The 17,763-nt window shown below is 37.1% G+C and overlaps 1 protein-coding gene across 1 annotated transcript in view; it reads right to left on the bottom strand.

The window, feature by feature from the left end:
- The window catches only part of lmbrd1 (LMBR1 domain containing 1), a 91,872-nt gene that overhangs the window by 22,150 nt on the left and 51,959 nt on the right, over window positions 1–17,763 (bottom strand). Inside the window, exons 8-14 of the mRNA XM_061958828.1 lie at window positions 15,724–15,849; window positions 14,496–14,648; window positions 8,119–8,183; window positions 7,877–7,979; window positions 7,577–7,681; window positions 7,342–7,491; window positions 3,858–3,933 (exon numbers count right to left, since the gene is read on the bottom strand). Coding sequence (XP_061814812.1) covers window positions 3,858–3,933; window positions 7,342–7,491; window positions 7,577–7,681; window positions 7,877–7,979; window positions 8,119–8,183; window positions 14,496–14,648; window positions 15,724–15,849 — 778 coding nt within the window. The remainder of the gene's footprint in view (window positions 1–3,857; window positions 3,934–7,341; window positions 7,492–7,576; window positions 7,682–7,876; window positions 7,980–8,118; window positions 8,184–14,495; window positions 14,649–15,723; window positions 15,850–17,763) is intronic.

The raw sequence follows: 17,763 nt of genomic DNA on the forward strand, positions 1-17,763 counted from the left end.
CACCAACATTTTAAATGTACCATGCCTTTTAAGAAAAAAAACTAACTTTTAGATAATATTGTATGAAAAAAAAAATACAATATTCATAAATAAGACAGATTATATATTCTGTATTATCAGAATCACTAGCTTCCTTACATTAAATATATTAGTGTTCGTTTTATTGTCCTCCTTTTTTTGTTGGTGCTACAAATGCCAAAATTCCCCCACAGAGAGGAATAAAGGTTTCTGAAGACAATAGAATGTACTACAAAACTACAGTAGTTTTATAAAGTAATCACTGTACCTCTGTCAAAGTGCAGAGAGTTTGGACAAGAAGTGTTGCTCTAAATATTGGTCATTTATACTTGGGAGAAGAGATTTCTAAAGTTTGTTGGACACCGTCAGCAGCTTCTTCATAATTTCATAGATAAATAACGGCCAATTTCACTGGTACCTCTTCCTTCAGTACGGTGCCGATTCTGCTGGCTAGCATTTCTAGCAAGGAAGACCGGATGTTGGGGCGGATCTTACGGCGTTCATTTGACATTTACTACGCGGGGAGGCTATTAACTCAAATTTATGCTTGCAACTTAAAGTGGAACTGTACTTTTTTGGGAATTTTGCCTATCGTTCTCAATCATGATGAAAGACATGACGACGGATGGATTTTTTTAATGCATTTAAATATTAAATAAACATAAATAAAAGTCTGCTTACAGCGGAGCCAATTGAATCTCCACTATTCTGCCCCAAAAATCCGATAACCATTCAAAAAGCGACAACAATACTCAATTTACATTTCCTGAATTTAATATTACTCCAGTATTAGTAATATTGTTATTTGTAAGCGATAACACAGACAAACTATTTATAATGGCGCTGTTATCACTTCCGTGTCTCCGTATGTTTACATCGTGAAGTGATCTGCTGTTTCCTTGCTCCTTGTAAGTTTATTGTTGATCATAAATCATGCATCTAACCTGGACAGTAAATTGCTGAGGATATAATCCTACAAGTTGGGACACTTTGACAGCCATTTAGAACCTGGAACTGGCGAGGACGACACGAAAAGCGCTTGTTACGCCCCCCGACTCATCTAAATGAGAATATATGAACATCCCAGCAGTCGGCATCCCAATGACAGCAGACATTGTACAGTAAGTGATGTTTTATTATGTTTGCTGTCTCTCATGAATTCTGCAGTGAGCAGTAATCGGTGATGTAGAAAAAAAAAAAAGCAAAGGTTGTAATGCGTTTTTGAAATTAATACGCCGTGTATGCTTAAAATTATCAAAATACGTTAATATTAAATGTTATTATAAATGTGCCCGTTACTACATTACATATGTTTATATCATGTATATAAAACCTCAATGAAGATGTTTGGATGTTTTTAAGGGGCTCTATAGGCAGAATTGAACGTCTCCCATAGGCTCCATTGTAAGCGGACTTATGATTGCATTTATTAAATATTTAGAACTAAAAAAAAAACATCCATCGTCTTGTCTCTCATAATGATTGTGAACAAAAGGCTAAATTCCAAAAAAAGTGCAGTTCCCCTTTAAAGCATGAAGATAAGCCAACCGACAGCTCCTATCACAAAATACTTATAAGTTGAGGTAACCAAAATGTCACCCCTATTACTGAAATAGTGTGTCTCCATTGATTATAGATAACGGTGTGTATATTAAAAAAAAAGAAAGTGCTTGTGTGGGTTTTTTATGTATAAAAAAAAAACTAAGCTAGAAAATAGTAATGTACAAATACTGACCTTTGAAGGATTACAATAAAAACAATATATATGTACAGTATGTTGTAAAATTTCAGGCAAAGGTAGTTTTGAAAAATTGGCTCATTTGGAAATGATAAAAACTGATTAATAGAGAGTGGTTTCCTGTGAGGGCTGCACGAGTTGAAAAAAAATCCCAATTAAATGTTTCCTCCAAAAACTCCAATTGTGATTTTTTTTAGATTTTACACATTTAAACGCATAAAACTGCTGGAAGGTTGAGTGAAGGAAGTCTTGTTACTCGTAGACTGTCAATTAACAAATGTCTCAAATTGCCACAGATTAAAACAATATGCAATAATCTGTTTTTAAAAATATTTGGGTTTAAGTAGACAGCGCCTTCTTCTGGACTACTGAAAATCTGCTTTGCGAAGACTGAGCTTTTGTCTATATCCCGTTGCTGAACCGATGAAATAACCCCAAAAAACTATACAGTGACCTGAGGTCTTGCTGCCGTAACGGATGTTTGCTTATACCGTCTTAGGCCGCTTGTCGCCGCCTCTTCGTCGTCCAACCGTTTCAAACTAAGTTGACAGGCCTCGTACTGCTGTCACTGCAGAAGTTCCCTCAGCCATTTTACACAGTCACCATGAAAACGTTTTGTAGATACTGGACAGTGGTCTTTGTCATTGGCGCACTAACTGCATCGGCTGCAGCACACAAAAACTTGTTTCCTGTACCGACTTGGCCAGCGGGCCAAGAACGCGTGGCTCGACAATTCTGACAGGTGAAAAGGGTTAAGAAAAAAAAAACTATATAAAAAAAAAACTAGCAACCCCCTCACATTCATAGCTTTTTGGCAAAACAAAATTACTCCTTGATATTTATTTAATTTAAATTATAACGTTATTTTTACGGCATTGTTTTGGAAAACTGACATTTTTTGTCGCTGAGGTAAAAAGATTAGTACAGGGGTATTCAATGTTGTAGTTTATTGTGAATGTGCTAATGAATTAGACAGGAGTCATTGGCTGTAAGGTATTGCGACTTAGGATGTGAACATGCATCAGAGTTGTGGTTTGACTTCAACTTTGTAAAAGCTATTGCTGGGATTACTTTTATATTATTTTTTTTAGACTTGAGGAATTTTGTGGAATACGCAGTACAGTATCTTGTACACATCTGATGCTGTTCTCTCGTGGACTTACTGAAATACCAAGCAGCATTGACGTCTTTAAAGTACACAAGCAAGTCAACATTGATGTTAGCTTTGTTGTTTATTTGAAGGCAGCTGGATCAGATAATTTATTTGGGCAAGTCTTATTTACTTGACTATGGAACATGACTGCTTTGACTTACAAGAGGGAGAAAGAGGCGAAATCCATGCAAACACACCAGATAAGTCTAAACAAATCATAACATGCCTTTCATCGTTCTATAGCAGCGATAAAACTTTTTTTTTTAATAAGTAAATAACATCTGCAACAGCTTTGAGGCTTAATCCTCCTAGTCAATGCAAACTTTCACACCCTGTGACTTATAAAGGAGGGTTCAAGTTATGCTAATAATTTGTGCAATGTAAATTATGTGGTTATGTAGTTTAGGAGAGTGAGACGTCAAATATAATTAATGAACTATAACATATCCATGCATTATCTGCCTCGTTTTACATTAAATTACTGTGTATGTCAGTATCCTTGTATTCAATTAATTGTGACTATGAGTATACTTATCCTATATCTATTTCTAAACTAAAGTAACAATTGTATTATGTGGGCTTCGTGTGACTGAAGCATTAGACAAATGCATAATTCATATTTATAAAGCTCCCTGCTAAGATGTAGTCGCATGTTTGTCGTGACTGATGTGCCGTAATAAGTGTTGGCATGGCGACAGCAAAAGGCTACATACTGCATTAGTAAATTATTTGTCCTTGTTATTATTCTCACTGATAAATAATAGATGGCGATAAAGATTACTGAGCTGTGTTCTACATGAAACAGCTCTGTTGTACACTTCCATGGCCTTGCTCTCTTCTATCGTACCTCAGCTTGTGGGGAATTAATCTTTGATAATGTGCAGCGGGATGCTGTAGCATTTCACTATTAGACCGCTGCTACCTTACAAGCAAAGATGACACACTCACCCTCGGGCGCGTCGGCATCACAGACCCTTGTCGTGCCAAAAGAAGCATTCCCCGACTTAAGGCCTGATGACGGATTCTGATCGAAACAAAAGAGGAAAAAATAACATTACAAGCAATAGATAAATGTGTATGAGGCTGAATCGTGAAAACAGAGCCATTCAATAAAAAACCCATACTACTTTACTGATTATACCAGGAATTCACACGATGCCACTCCAGTGGAACCTACAAATACGAACCCCTCCTTACAATAACTTTTTCATAAACAAACCACTGACAAACAAAAATATGCTTACTCATATGAACCTTTTCTCCACAAACAAACTTTTCTGTGCAGTATGCCGGGCAACATTTTTGTGCAGGCTCAGTCAACAAAGCTCAGTTTAGTGCTGAGCTCCTTTCCAAATAAAGCAATGGCAACAGAAGTTACAATCAAATTGTAATGTAAATTTTCCGAGGTGCAGGGGGAACAGTTTAAGTAAGACAGATAACAGACAGCGATCCGGGCTGCTAAAGTTTAAATAAAGTTAGAGTAAGCAAGTGTAAAGCTCTTACCGTCACTCCTACTCAGTGGCTTAGTGGATAGAGTGTCCGCCCTGAGATCGGTAGGTTGTGAATTCAAACCTCGGCCGAGTCATACCAAAGACTATAAAAATGTGACCCATTACTACCTCCATGCTTGGCACTCAGCATCAAGGGTTGAAATTGGGGGTTAAATCACCAAAAATGATTTACGGGCACGGCCACCGCTGCTGTCCACTGCTCTCCTCACGTCCCAGGGGGTGAACAAGGGGATGGGTCAAATGCAGACGACACATTTCACCACACCTAGTGTGTGTGACAATCATTGGTACTTTAACTTTAGAGTTCAGTTTAAAACTGACTACTAGACAACCCCTGTAAAATTTTGCAGGCTTTTTCGTGATTATCACAGATTGAAATGCCTGAATTTGCGGCATCTTTTTCAGAAAGTTCCAGCAAAGGTTGCAAAGTTTTGACGATTTTTCCCCCCAATAAGATTGAATAGATGTGATTTTCTAAATTACTTATCAATGTTTTAAGGAATCCTTGTAACTTTAAACCTAAAAAGCCCAAGATTTCAACAAAAATTGGAAAACAAATACTGTATTGATGTTTTACTCATTTAATCCCGCACTTAAAAGTCAGTAAAAGCACATATTTAGAGCTCATCTTCAAGTCACGGTACTGTTGATGTCATAATGACTAATAATTAGAAGAATTAATTACAGTTTTAGAAAGAAACACCACCAAAAGCTTCCTTATTGTCCACTGTCTACTCTGTCCTCCACAAGCTGCAGATCTTCTCTGTGAATGCTTTACACTATAAAAGTGTTTGTCCATCTCTACCATTCTTTAATGTTTCAACACATTTAACCCGCATTTAGACGGGAACCAGAAGTACACTGCATCCAGGTAGTATTCACATCGCTTCACTTTTTCCACATTTTGTTACGTTACAGCCTTATTCCCAAATGGAATTAAGTCATTTTTGTCCTCAAAATCAAAATCGCTGACTTTGTGGAGTTGTCTCAGGCGAACCATCTGCTCCTTAATGTGGACAAGACCAAGGAGCTGGTAATCGACTTCAAGAAGAAAATGACCCCTGTGAAGCCCATCAAAATCCAGGGCCGGGAGGTGGCAGTAGTGGGGCAGTACAAGTACCTGGGAGTCCACTTGAACAGCAGACTGGACTGGAAGGACAACAGCAGCTCTGTATACAAGAAGGCCATGAGCTGACTCTTTTTCCTGAGGAAGCTTAGGTCCTTTAATGTGTGCAGCAAGCTGTTGGATATCTTTTATCAGTCTGTTGTGGCCAGTGCCCTGTACTTTAAAGTGGTTTGTTGGGGGAGCAGCAACAGCAAAAGGGACTTAAAACCGGATTGACAAACTGATCCGGAAAGCCGGCCAAACTATACGCACGCAGTTGGAGGCGTTTGTGTCAGTGAGGGACAAAGGACACTGGACAAACTGCTCGCCATCATGGACAATACTGCCCACCCACTCCACCAGACAATTAAAAGGACATACTCCAACAGGCTCCTTCAGCTTCGTTCCCACAGTGTTCGATTCAAGAACTACTTCATTCCACACTCCATCCAGCTGCATAATCACTCGCCATACAGCAAAAGATATCTGTCTATTACCTGACTGCTTCTATGTTCGCTACCTCTCTTTGATTATAATGTATATTTTCTGCTGGATGTACTCTCTATTTTTTACTGCCCTTTCTTTTGCTGCAGCTGTTACATATACTGTAATATTGTACATGGTAATTGGGATTTGTTATACATTGTATATATTATATAAAAAATATAATATAATAATACATCAGTATATATTACATACTGTATATGTAATATGTAAATATTACATATATGTTATATTTTATATTGCTACTATGGTAGATTCTTTTGTCTAATTTGTACCTGCATTATCCTCTCCATTCTTACCTTTTCCATCCTTTGTAACTGAGCTACTGTGTGGAACAATTTCCCTTGTGGATCAATAAAGTTAGTCTAAATCACAGTCTAAAATTCAATACAGAACAGTAATGTTTTTTGTTTTTTAAAATCTTACAAACATATTAAAAAATACAAAATGACAAGTATATAAAATAAGTATTCACAGCCTTTGCTCAACACTTTGTTGATGCACCTTTGGCAGAAATTACAGCCTTAAGTATTTTTGAATACGATGCCACAAGCTTGGCACACCTATCTTTGGGAAGTTTTGCCCATTGCTCTTTGCAGAAATTCTCAAGCTCCATCAGGTTGTTGGGAAGCATATATATATATATATATATATATATATATATATATATATATATATATATATATATATATATATATATATATATATCTGTCACTCACACACGTGTGACCTGGAAAGATGCAGCTGCGACACAAAGACCTAGTAGAAAACAGCATTTTAAAGGCTAATAAGCAAGTTGGCGAACAACATTTACCGATTGTTATTTCACTTAAATGAAAACACAATGAGCCTCCACTTTGACTGCTTCTTCTACCTATTAGCCATGTTATAATTTTTAGCGTTTCCATATTGAGTCTACTGACAGATAAAGTTAGAACTATACGCTACTTTGTATTAGAAATGGCAACAGTGGAGAATGTATGTGCATGTACGAGCCAGTCTGCCCCACAATAAAAAATAAGGAACAGATCCAACAAACAAAATGCATGCTTGTTTGTTTGTTTCATTAGAAAAAGGATATTCTTCGGTAGTTAAGCACAGTCATTCATCTAAAGTGCATACACACATTGGCGCAGATTGTATCAAGCCTAAACAGACATTAAAGAAACGGCAGGAGCTACACGCGTTCTTTATAGAGACCACGCATTAGCCTAGCTGGACCATCATCAGAGCCTCATCCACAGAGCTCTCTTTTGGGAGGATAAAAAATAAGAAAGCCGGGGGATGAATTTACACAAACAGCTCGTCTCACCTGTAAGAGATATTTCTGGCTGCCATACATGACGTACTGAGGGGCAAGACTGTAGATCATGTAGCTGGTATGGAGAACAATCAACAGAAGAATCATGCAGAGGAAGAGGAGAGCCTGTGGACGGGTTTTTTTAGGCCGAATTTTGTAGAGCTGCAAAGGAGAGTAAATTTACATTTGTAAGAGCAATTGAACACACAATGATTCAGGTCAGTATGAAGGTGGTATCTTTATATACCCTTATCCAGAAGAACCAGATACCCATGTTGCGAATACCAGCCATGGACGTGAGGACAAAATACATTGTGATGACTGTAATCAGGATGTAATCCAACGGAAAAACCTGCAACACCATGCAGAAACAATAAGTGCAAATGCAAGGAGACAACGCAATTTCACTTAACCTAACATGCGTTAAATTATCATTCAACGCATTATCATTAAACCACAGGCGCATTAAAAGAATATATATAACTTTAGGCTCATCTTTATTTAGTGTTAACATATATATTTGATGAAGCAATGGTTGGATACTTACAGGTTGTAAGGTTAATAGAAGTTCATTCAAAGGATTGGTTAGATTGGTACCAAAGACTATGAATCCAGAGCTGATTCCAGCAGAGTGCAGAGCTTTATCCAAACTGAAATGCAGTAGAACACAACTAGAATAAGCAATTACTATTCAGCATAGTAAAAAACAATCAGAAAATGATTTTTTCCCTCAAGGTCACATGTCTAACATTTACCATGAAAACACAGAGGTACGAAAAATACACTTACTTTGAAATGAACAGGGCAACAGTGAACAGCAAAGCAACCAGGATGAAGAAAATGCCCAATATTATCTGCACAGAAAGATAATATGAATTTGTTGTTTAAAAAAATAATGAAATGACAGTCATACAGTGTAAAGATGTTTGTTAGTTTTCAGGATACTGCCTAATTTGTGGGGATGGACACATTATAACCTAATTCATCTGCAACAAATTCTCACTAAAATGTAATTGAATTAAATGGAAATAATTGTTGGATATTTTCGTAGAATTCTGCAACTGTATCTGTTCTAGTATTCACTCGCTGTTTAAAAAAACAGGTCAATTAAGAAGCAGAGCAAAAATGAACTCAAGATTAGTAGTTAGTTAGAATACTAAATAGTGACAACAATGATTAGATGAATATGCACACACATTGAATCAATATTACTGCTTTAAAAAATGTCTATTGGCCCACATAAATCTGCCATGTCTTATGTGAAGTAGAGACCATATGGCTTGACCCGCCAGTGCTTGGTAGTGATGCCAAAGGTGACAAAGGGAAGCAATGGTGCAAACCAGACATGAGGAGAAAGGTGAGTGGCAGCCAAAAAAGCAATAAAAGTCACATTGTTCATCTTAAAAAGATATTGTTCCAAACAAAGTAAAGGAATACATTGGCAAAAGTGTTGGATCAACATATACCGTGTAACGAAAACCAGTATAGAAGTGTGGGTCCAATGTAATTATAATAAAAAAAAATATTTTTGGCTCCTGGCTGCCAACTGACCAGCTGGCCATGCCTCAGTGTGGAATCAAAACTGAATGTGGACAAAAACACATATATTGGTCATTCATTTCATTGTATTTAAGCTTTCTGCTAATATGGGTGCATCTCTCATTACCATCAATGTGTGTGATGTTGGATGTTGAGTTTGAACTTTCACATGATTTAGATTACTACATCAGTTTCAACAAGGAAAATATAATTGAATTACACTGTATATTTCAAAGTATGTTTGAAAATGTGTTTGTACTGCTTCTGTTTTCTGTGTTACTGTATTAACATTTGAAGTGTGACATTTAAATACTTAACAAATACAATAATCATCTTGGCGCATTGGTATGTGAAACACTTAATAGAGGATTTAATTAGGTTATTGTAAAAAATAAATAAATAAATAAATAAATGTACCCAATTGATAGACATTGACATTAGGGCTAAAGAAAAGTTGTATTTATTACTATGATGAATTGTTAAACTTTTAAGTCACAGACTCACAAATTGTGGCTCTGTTTAAAGAGGACGTATTATGCTTTCGCTCCTTTTTTGACCAATAAATGTTACAATGTCGTGTTAAACAATACCAAAGTGTCAATTAATAAGGTTCATGCATTTGGAAATGAGCCATGAAAGCCGTTTTGGAACGCTCTACACGCTGTTTTGCAGTCTTTTTTTAAATGATGTCGCATTGACTTCAATGTGCACTGACTTAATTATATGGGCATGGTCATGTAAATGCTTTAGGCCTCTCCCATCATTCGCTCTGCTTTTGAAGTTATATTGTTGTGCGCTGCTTTGCTGTCTTAGCATGTTGCACAATGGCTCCAAGAAAATGTTTGTTTAGGTGTAAGGGAAAGTTACCTTTGTTTAGCTTTACTAAAGAGTCAAGCACCGGTAAAGTTTGTATTTTTTTTCAACTCCCGCATAAGCTTAATGAGGACGAAGTGCTAGGCAGCGATGGCCAGCCTTTTTAAGTCCTCGGAAGTGAGACCAATCACGAGTCAGCTCGGCAGGAATCCTACTGGAGTGGAGCAATAGGGTGAAATGAATCACACTCGGACTGCAACAATTAGCTCAATTAATTCCATTTTTAAAATTGTTGATTAATATTCTGTTGCTTTGATTAAGCGTTTAATGAGTGTAACTAATAAAAAATGGATAAAATCTGGACCTCATGTGCCCGGAACTTTAAATCCACGGGCATAATTTCCGCACGACTGCTGCAGTACAGCGCAAATGAGAGCGGTGGTGTGTGGACGCAGGGAGCTGGGTTGAGTTTTTATTTTATTTTTATTACTGCGTTGGCCCTGCAATGAGGTGGCGACTTGTCCAGGGTGTACCCTGCCTTCCGCCCATGTGCAGTTGAGATAGGCTCTGTCACGCCAAATTTCTTCCCCCTACAAAAACCTTCCCCCCCATTTACTTCCGGGGTCATTTTCTCTTACGTCATTTCCTCTTATTTACGCCATTTCCTCTTACGTCATTGACAGCGATCGATAAGACTTCGGCTTTGACACAGGACAGCAGCACACACAATATTGTAGTGAAATGGTTTCAACAATAATGTTGATTTAAAGTAAAGACATTTAACAGTATTATATATTAATTAATATTAGTGAAATGGTTTCAACAATAATGTTGATTTAAATTACAGACATTTAACAGTATTATATATTAATTAATATTAGTGAAATGGTTTCAACAATAATGTTGATTTAAAGTACAGACATTTAACAGTATTATATATTAATTAATATTAGTGAAATGGTTTCAACAATAATGTTGATTTAAAGTACAGACATTTAACAGTATTATATATTAATTAATATTTTTTGCACGTTACCACGAAGACAGAAGTTCCCAGCAGCGGCCCTTAACACTCCGCCTGAAATTTTCCCTAACACTCCGCCTGGAATTTTTCGAAGCCTGCTGGTGTTTGACGTAAGTCCCCTGGGAAAGATAAAGACAAATGTCATTCAGTGACACCACCATTTTCAGGAGATTTGGATTCCATCGACCGCTGTCAATGACGTAAGAGGAAATTACGTAAGTAAGAGGAAATGACGTAAGAGGAAATGACCCCAGAAGTAAATGGGGGGGAAGGTTTTTGAAGGGGGAAGAAATTTGGCGTGACAGCTCCAGCACCCCCGACCCCGAAAGGGACAAGCGGTAGGAAATGGATAATGCACACATGTTAAAAGTGCAATTTCATTGTTGTGTATTTATTAGAACAAAATAATGAATGCTATGACAAGCAGAAATGTATGTTTATTTCAACTATGTTTCCTAAAACAGGCGGGGAAATGTGTTTTATCCGATTACTCGAACAAACTAATTGATAGATTACTAAATTCCTAATTGCTGTAGCCCTAAATTGAAAAACAAGGAAGCAATGCATACCGACCAAGATCTACAAAGCTTTCTGTGCGTGTAATCGTATGTAGCTGCTCTATAGGAGTCCGAAAGTTAAATAAAACCGGCTCGTAAATTACTCCAGCATGAGCCATATGTTTCCAAACGTAGGCCAATTTATTATGTATATTTGTATGTTTATGTAGTGTTTCTTAACCATGGGGCGCCCCATCGAAAGACACCAAAACATTTCTCAGCAGTGGTCCATATGGGCCGCAGCAGTACTCAGTTGTAATACACCTTTCCACCACTTGTGACAGTAATGACAATATCAAACAGAGAAAGGCTGAAGCTATAATCATAGAAAAGTTTCTTAACCGCAAAAAGTGGTGAAGCTGTATTTTAATTTGCATTAACATGTTATTGACTGTTTATTTCAGAAACACATACTGTACTCTATTATTACTTATTATTAATTTTGTTTTTTTGTAATTTTAACACTGCATAATTGTATTAAAAATTGTCATCAGTTTTTATGAGTTCTGTCTTTTGCAGCAAATTTGGTTAATATTTATTTCTGTAATCAGCCTGGCATTAGAAACAAGAGTAAGATTACTAATTGAGTGTTAATTTCTGAGTGGGTCACAGGTCCCTCTAAAGTGGAAAAGTTGGGCCCAGAGGGCAAAAAGGGTAAGAAGCCCTGCTTTAGAAGATGAGTTTGATGAACGAGCAAGAAATTGAAATTACACGATACTGATGGTTCACATGATTGCACTGAACTTTAACAAAAAACATGGAATGAACATCACAAATGTATGGAAACATATGGCCTCCCTCGTATAATATGCTCCTTAAAAAATTTTAAAAGTTCAGTTTAGATGAAAGTGAGTGCTTAACGTTTTGAACAAATTACATTATTGTAAAGACATACAGTATTTCAAGGTTTTTAATGAGTATAATGTATACAAAATAATACGCACAATGAGGGTTTATTTGATCTGATTTCACCTGTATGGATACTGCCATGATAATTTTCTACCCTGCCCTTTGGACAAGGACAAAAGGACGCTTATTGTTGTCCAGTGTGGTGTGCGCAAAGACATTGGCTTTGCGCCACTTTGTTTTACCAGCGCTGGTTACACAGCAGGTATATCAGGTGGAAATAACTGTTCTGCACTTAAATAAATTAAATAAAGCTATAGATGTAAGACGCATGTCCTCATGAATTCACCCAGACAGCTCTTGGGATGATGTCAAACTGAAAGCAGACATGTGATGGATAGTATTGTCAATCTACATAGAGCAGTCCTTTAAGTGCATCTCTTGTGTAATTGCAGTTCACGTGCAGCATTGGAGGAGTTTAATACATCAAGTACAATACAGTTTGCTTTCTCAGATTGTCATAACGTGGCAAAAAGCAAATAAAGTGTCTCTAAAAGGAACCAAAAGATGTTACCTAAAAATCTGGAGATTTTCCTTTCGAACATTAGTATAAATTGGAAGATGAAACTTTGTAGTTACGCAATTATGGATAAAAGTGACTGTAAAGCAGCCCACATACGCTAGTGGAATGCTGACACTAGCGTACTGACATAAAGGTAAGGTTTAACAACAAAATACAATGAACTGTCAAGAGCGGCTAGTCATTGTGCATACCAATCTATCAAAACATTACATCAATGCAGATTCATCATAATAAAACTCGTAATTATATTTGCTCATCAAGCAGTTCATACTAGGAACTGGTATGGAAAAGGTGTATGATCAAAAAAGGTTTGTTTCAGCACTACAAAACTTTAGGTTAGAATTCTTAAATACGAAGCTTTTGATCCTCCTCCGTTATGGCGGTTTATGGAGGCAAGCTCAACCAGTATCTCTTAGGGCTCTGGTTCACTCTACCATTCACTCACCAACATTCACTTTTACGAAAAATCCAATCGTAATAATCTAATTTAGAATATGGGTTCAGTTAAAGCGCTATTTTGGCTTGTAGACTATTTTATAGTCTTGCACCCATCACTGCTAATTTTGCTTTCCCTCCTTCCCTTGTCGATAGTGCCTTTATAAGATGGTCAAGTCAAGGGATCAACAGCATTAAAGATGTGTACATTGACAACACTTTTGCCTCTTTCCAGCAACTTTAGGATATTGTTTCACTCCCTAAACAACTTCTTTTTTTTTTTTTAGATATTTACAGATCCGTAGTTTCGTTCATAATACTTTCCTAGGTTTCCAAATTTACCGACTGACACAGTTTAAGAAGTGTTTCTGACACCGCTCCCAACTTTAAAAAGACCAATTATGCGTATCCATAACTAAATTGATCTTTTACGCCCTGAGTATCTGAATTCAATTAAGTCACTTTGGGAGGTTGACTTAGGAGTGACCCTATCTTAGAGCTGGTCAGAGATTTTTTGTAGATTTCATAAGTGTTCTATCTGTGGAAGACACAGCCTCATTCAATGCAAGTTAATGCATCGTACTTATTCTACCAAGGTCCGACTGGCTAAAATGTATGACGGAATATGACGGAACATTCTCCAGCTAATTCAATACAAATGTTTTGGCTTTGTCCATCCCTGTGCAGCTACTGGACTGAAATTTTTAATACTTTATTTTCGGTAATTGGCAAAAAGCTTGATCCGAATCCTCTAAGCGGACTATTTGGGGTAGCCCCTCTGTCATCTTCTCGTAGCAAATCCCAAAAGAAGACAAGAAGATTCATTGGGTTAAATTGGAAGGCAACAGCCCCTCCTTACCTCACCCGCTGGTTTAAAGAGGTTCTTTATTTTCTCAAACTGGAAAAGATTAGTACGACATTGAATGGTTGTTCTGTGAAGTTTCGGGAAGTATGGGGTGGTTTCCTAAATTATGTGAAGGAGACTGCTCTCCAGCTTGGCCCCAATTGAGACGTGATTGAATTGTGGTTGATTGGTGCGCCTTTTGTGTATTGCTGCACCATGTTGAGGCCATTCAAAAGTGCAGTTGTCTGTGGCTTTACATCAATATTAGCTTGTACTTATTTGACTGTTTTTTTGTTGTTCTTTTGGGTGGGGAGAAAAAAGAACATTTGATTTGTATTGTATTGTATTTCTGTTAACTGTTTTGTCAAAAATATTCAATAAACAAATGTTTCAAAAAAATAAAATAAAGATGTGTTTCTTCCTACTCCTTTTCAGATTAGGTTTACTGTAAAAATGTGATGTCCTTCAATGTAACCTTCTCATTATATGTTTGACTAAAAAACAAAGCATTACCAATATAATTACCTTGAAAGGTCTAAGAGCGCTGCCGACTTTGTTGCAGCAGGTCCTCTCTGCAATTTCCAGGTGCCTCCCTCTGCGTCGGAGAACCTGCAGCTTGTCTTCCAGCTCCTGCAGGTTGTTTCTGTCTCTTGATGACAAGGGGCGGCCATCTTTACACTGACAACAATAAAACAACAAAAAAAGACACTTCAGACATCAAATGTGAAGCATACTGATGAACAAACACAAGATGATATTTAAAATAAAAATTAACAAGGTCTTTGAAGAGACATTGTGATATCAGTATGACAAACCCACATATATGTTTAAGAAAAGATATATAGTACTGTTATAATAGGCTTGAATAACAATAGGTTAAAAAAACATAAGCTATTAGTGGATATTAAGAAAACCAATTATATTTTAAAGTTTGTAAGGCAATTTACTATCTCCATATTGCTATTTCATAGTACATGTCTTTAATACTACTGTGCTGACACAGTATCCTTGTGGTTGTTGTTCGGAGTTGGGTACAACTTTACTGCATTAAAGACAAGTGTTTGTAATAGTTTTGTAGCTTCATTTGGCAACCATATTGGTGTTCAAAATATCAGAAACCCCTTCTTAAAAGTGACTGTTCAATGTTGCATTTTTCAAACAAAAAAATATAACAAGAATACCACTGGCTATATTATATTAACATCAAGTGTTCAAAAGAACATATATAATTTATAAAGATGGAAAAAGAAAAAAGGCTGGCATTATTGGCTTTATGTACAGCTGCCTCATGCTTGCGTACAAGAGCATGTCTACATACACAAAAGCAGTCTCAGAGAAGCACCTAACAATTTGCAGTTGTGTTGTTGTTAAATTAGGCTATACATTCAATGATACCAAACGTTAGCAGATAAACTTTGCTCAATTGCTATCATTCGCTGACATCAACCATAACTAATGCATGTCTACCATGTGTGTTGCGTGGGGCGTACTTTACGTGTTTAAAAGCAGAAGAGGGCTAATTCAAATGTTTCGAAAACTTTCCAAAGTTAGCGAGCCCCCTTTACTCAAGCCAGGTAAGGCTTGCAAACAGTCAATCTAATATGAGCCAGTACATTTCTATGCCACTGTGAACTATACTGGCAATAATAAACATACAGTCAAATGAGTAAGTCTGATAATCCTACTACACTGTTTGTAATAATACAAACATAAATGTTGGTAATAATTACTGATGTGCATGTTCGTGTCACACCTTGGATTTCAGCTTCTCGATCTGATGCTCGACATCATCAATGTCTTCTGTGTTCTCCAGGCGTTCATAAGCCACACTCCGTGTGCCTTTTATCAGATTCAAAGGCAACACAGACATACCGTATGCCTGAAGAAGAAAGGGCAAAACATTTTTGCAAGACTGTGTTGTTGCTCATGCGAGTATACATCCACCTACACATTCCCACCCTCTGCCACACACTGTGGCACGGAGCGAGCATTAGATGAAGGCAAGCAAATATACACACAGTTGACAAAGAGATTTGACCGCCTCATGGCCTCCCAGGCTGTGTCAGTTTTGGCTGAGGAAGATTAAAATGGTAGAATGTATAAATAATTGTGCTCAAAACTACTGGTGACTTTGCTGCAACCACTTTGTGTGGCTATCACGGTTTAAAATCACCATGATGCAATGTACAGCTTAACAGTGCCCCCATGTGACAAAACTATACCCTCCATCCAAAATGTGATGAATTTTTAATAGATTTTTCAAACTAAAAATCAGGGTTAAAAGGAAGGTGCATCAAGGTAGCATCAATGATGAATGACATGGAGTGGGATGACATGAAGCAGAATTTCATACACCTTAGCTGACTTGCACACAAACATGTAAACAAATGCAAACAGTCAAGATATATACCCATTATAGAGAGAGAGGCTATTAGCACTAAATTCAAAAGGTGCTTTTAAATCTTTTGACATATGGGCTTTAATCTCCTGAAGGGATGTTTGAACTTTAATTTAAAATGAGGGGCACCTCTAAAACCTGACAACATAGCGATCAATACGAATGAATATAACAGAGGCAAGTCAATGCTCTTACTCACCCTGTCATGTCTCGCTTTTACAAACCTAGCAGGGAGCCATTTATTGCCTCGTAATAAAACAAAAGGACACGTCTGTACTAGGCATCTTTCAGCCTTGACAAACATGCTGCCCTATTTCCTCTACTTTCCAAAAGTCAGCCTGTATTTTTTTATAAAACAACTTTTAATAGTTTCTGCATGTTATGAAGCATTGACCGTGTCGCATGGGATAGTAAGAAAGGCTAGACTATTATTAGTCTCGACTGTGGATCTGTGCTACGGGCGAATGTCGCCTCCTGCAATGAATCATGGAGCTCTTAAGACCGGAACATGTCCAGAATATCAAATACACTCATAAAAGGAAAACCTGTCCAAGATCCCTGGAGAAACATTTCCCTTTCCTCATGTGACCCTACATGAGAGAAATATAAAATAGGGAAAAAGCAGGTGTCTCTTTGCTGCAGTCAACATTTGTAACTCCCATATAATCATGCGCACTCATTAAAGTTAACCCCCATGCAGTCAATAATAACAAAAAATAATAATAAATAAGAGGGTGATGTGAGTGTTAACCGGATTTAAATTTTGATTATGGCTTCCCACGATTATGAAAATACAATAATCGGGAAAAAAACTATTAATGGGCCGCGCAATGTGCGTGCAAATCAGAATCAGAATCAGCTTTATTGTCATTACGCAAGGTAACGAGATTGAGGCCATTCCATACAGTGCAATGTGTGCATGCTAGAAAAACAATGTTCCCAAGCAGATGATGAGCGAATGAGTGAAAAAAAAAAGAGCATGTCTATTAGAAGTTTGAGATGTCACTATGGTTGCTACTTTTTATTTGCCACAACACTAGTACTGTATGCCTAACCAATAATCACTAAACTCAACAAAAAAGTGAGACATATGATTTCCTCATCACGAAACTGCGGACGGAGTCATATAATTGGCCAATAAAACGGAAGCCGCTGACAAACACAAAATAATATCAGGGAAATTTACATAAATGTGAGTGAAACGTTGTCATTGTGAGAATGGCTGGGCAATATATCGAGTTTGTAAGATATATCGATACATTGTAAACAAGATCAAATTAAGAAAATATCATAATATCGATATAATTTATTTTACGTTAAAATGACCAAACATCGCTTATTTGTTGTGTTCCTTGTTCTCCCTCGCTTCTCCCTCGCAAAACTCAATGGGCTACT

The sequence above is a fragment of the Nerophis lumbriciformis genome, linkage group LG02 (assembly GCF_033978685.3).
Source record: "Nerophis lumbriciformis linkage group LG02, RoL_Nlum_v2.1, whole genome shotgun sequence".
Taxonomy (NCBI): Eukaryota; Metazoa; Chordata; class Actinopteri; order Syngnathiformes; family Syngnathidae; genus Nerophis; species Nerophis lumbriciformis.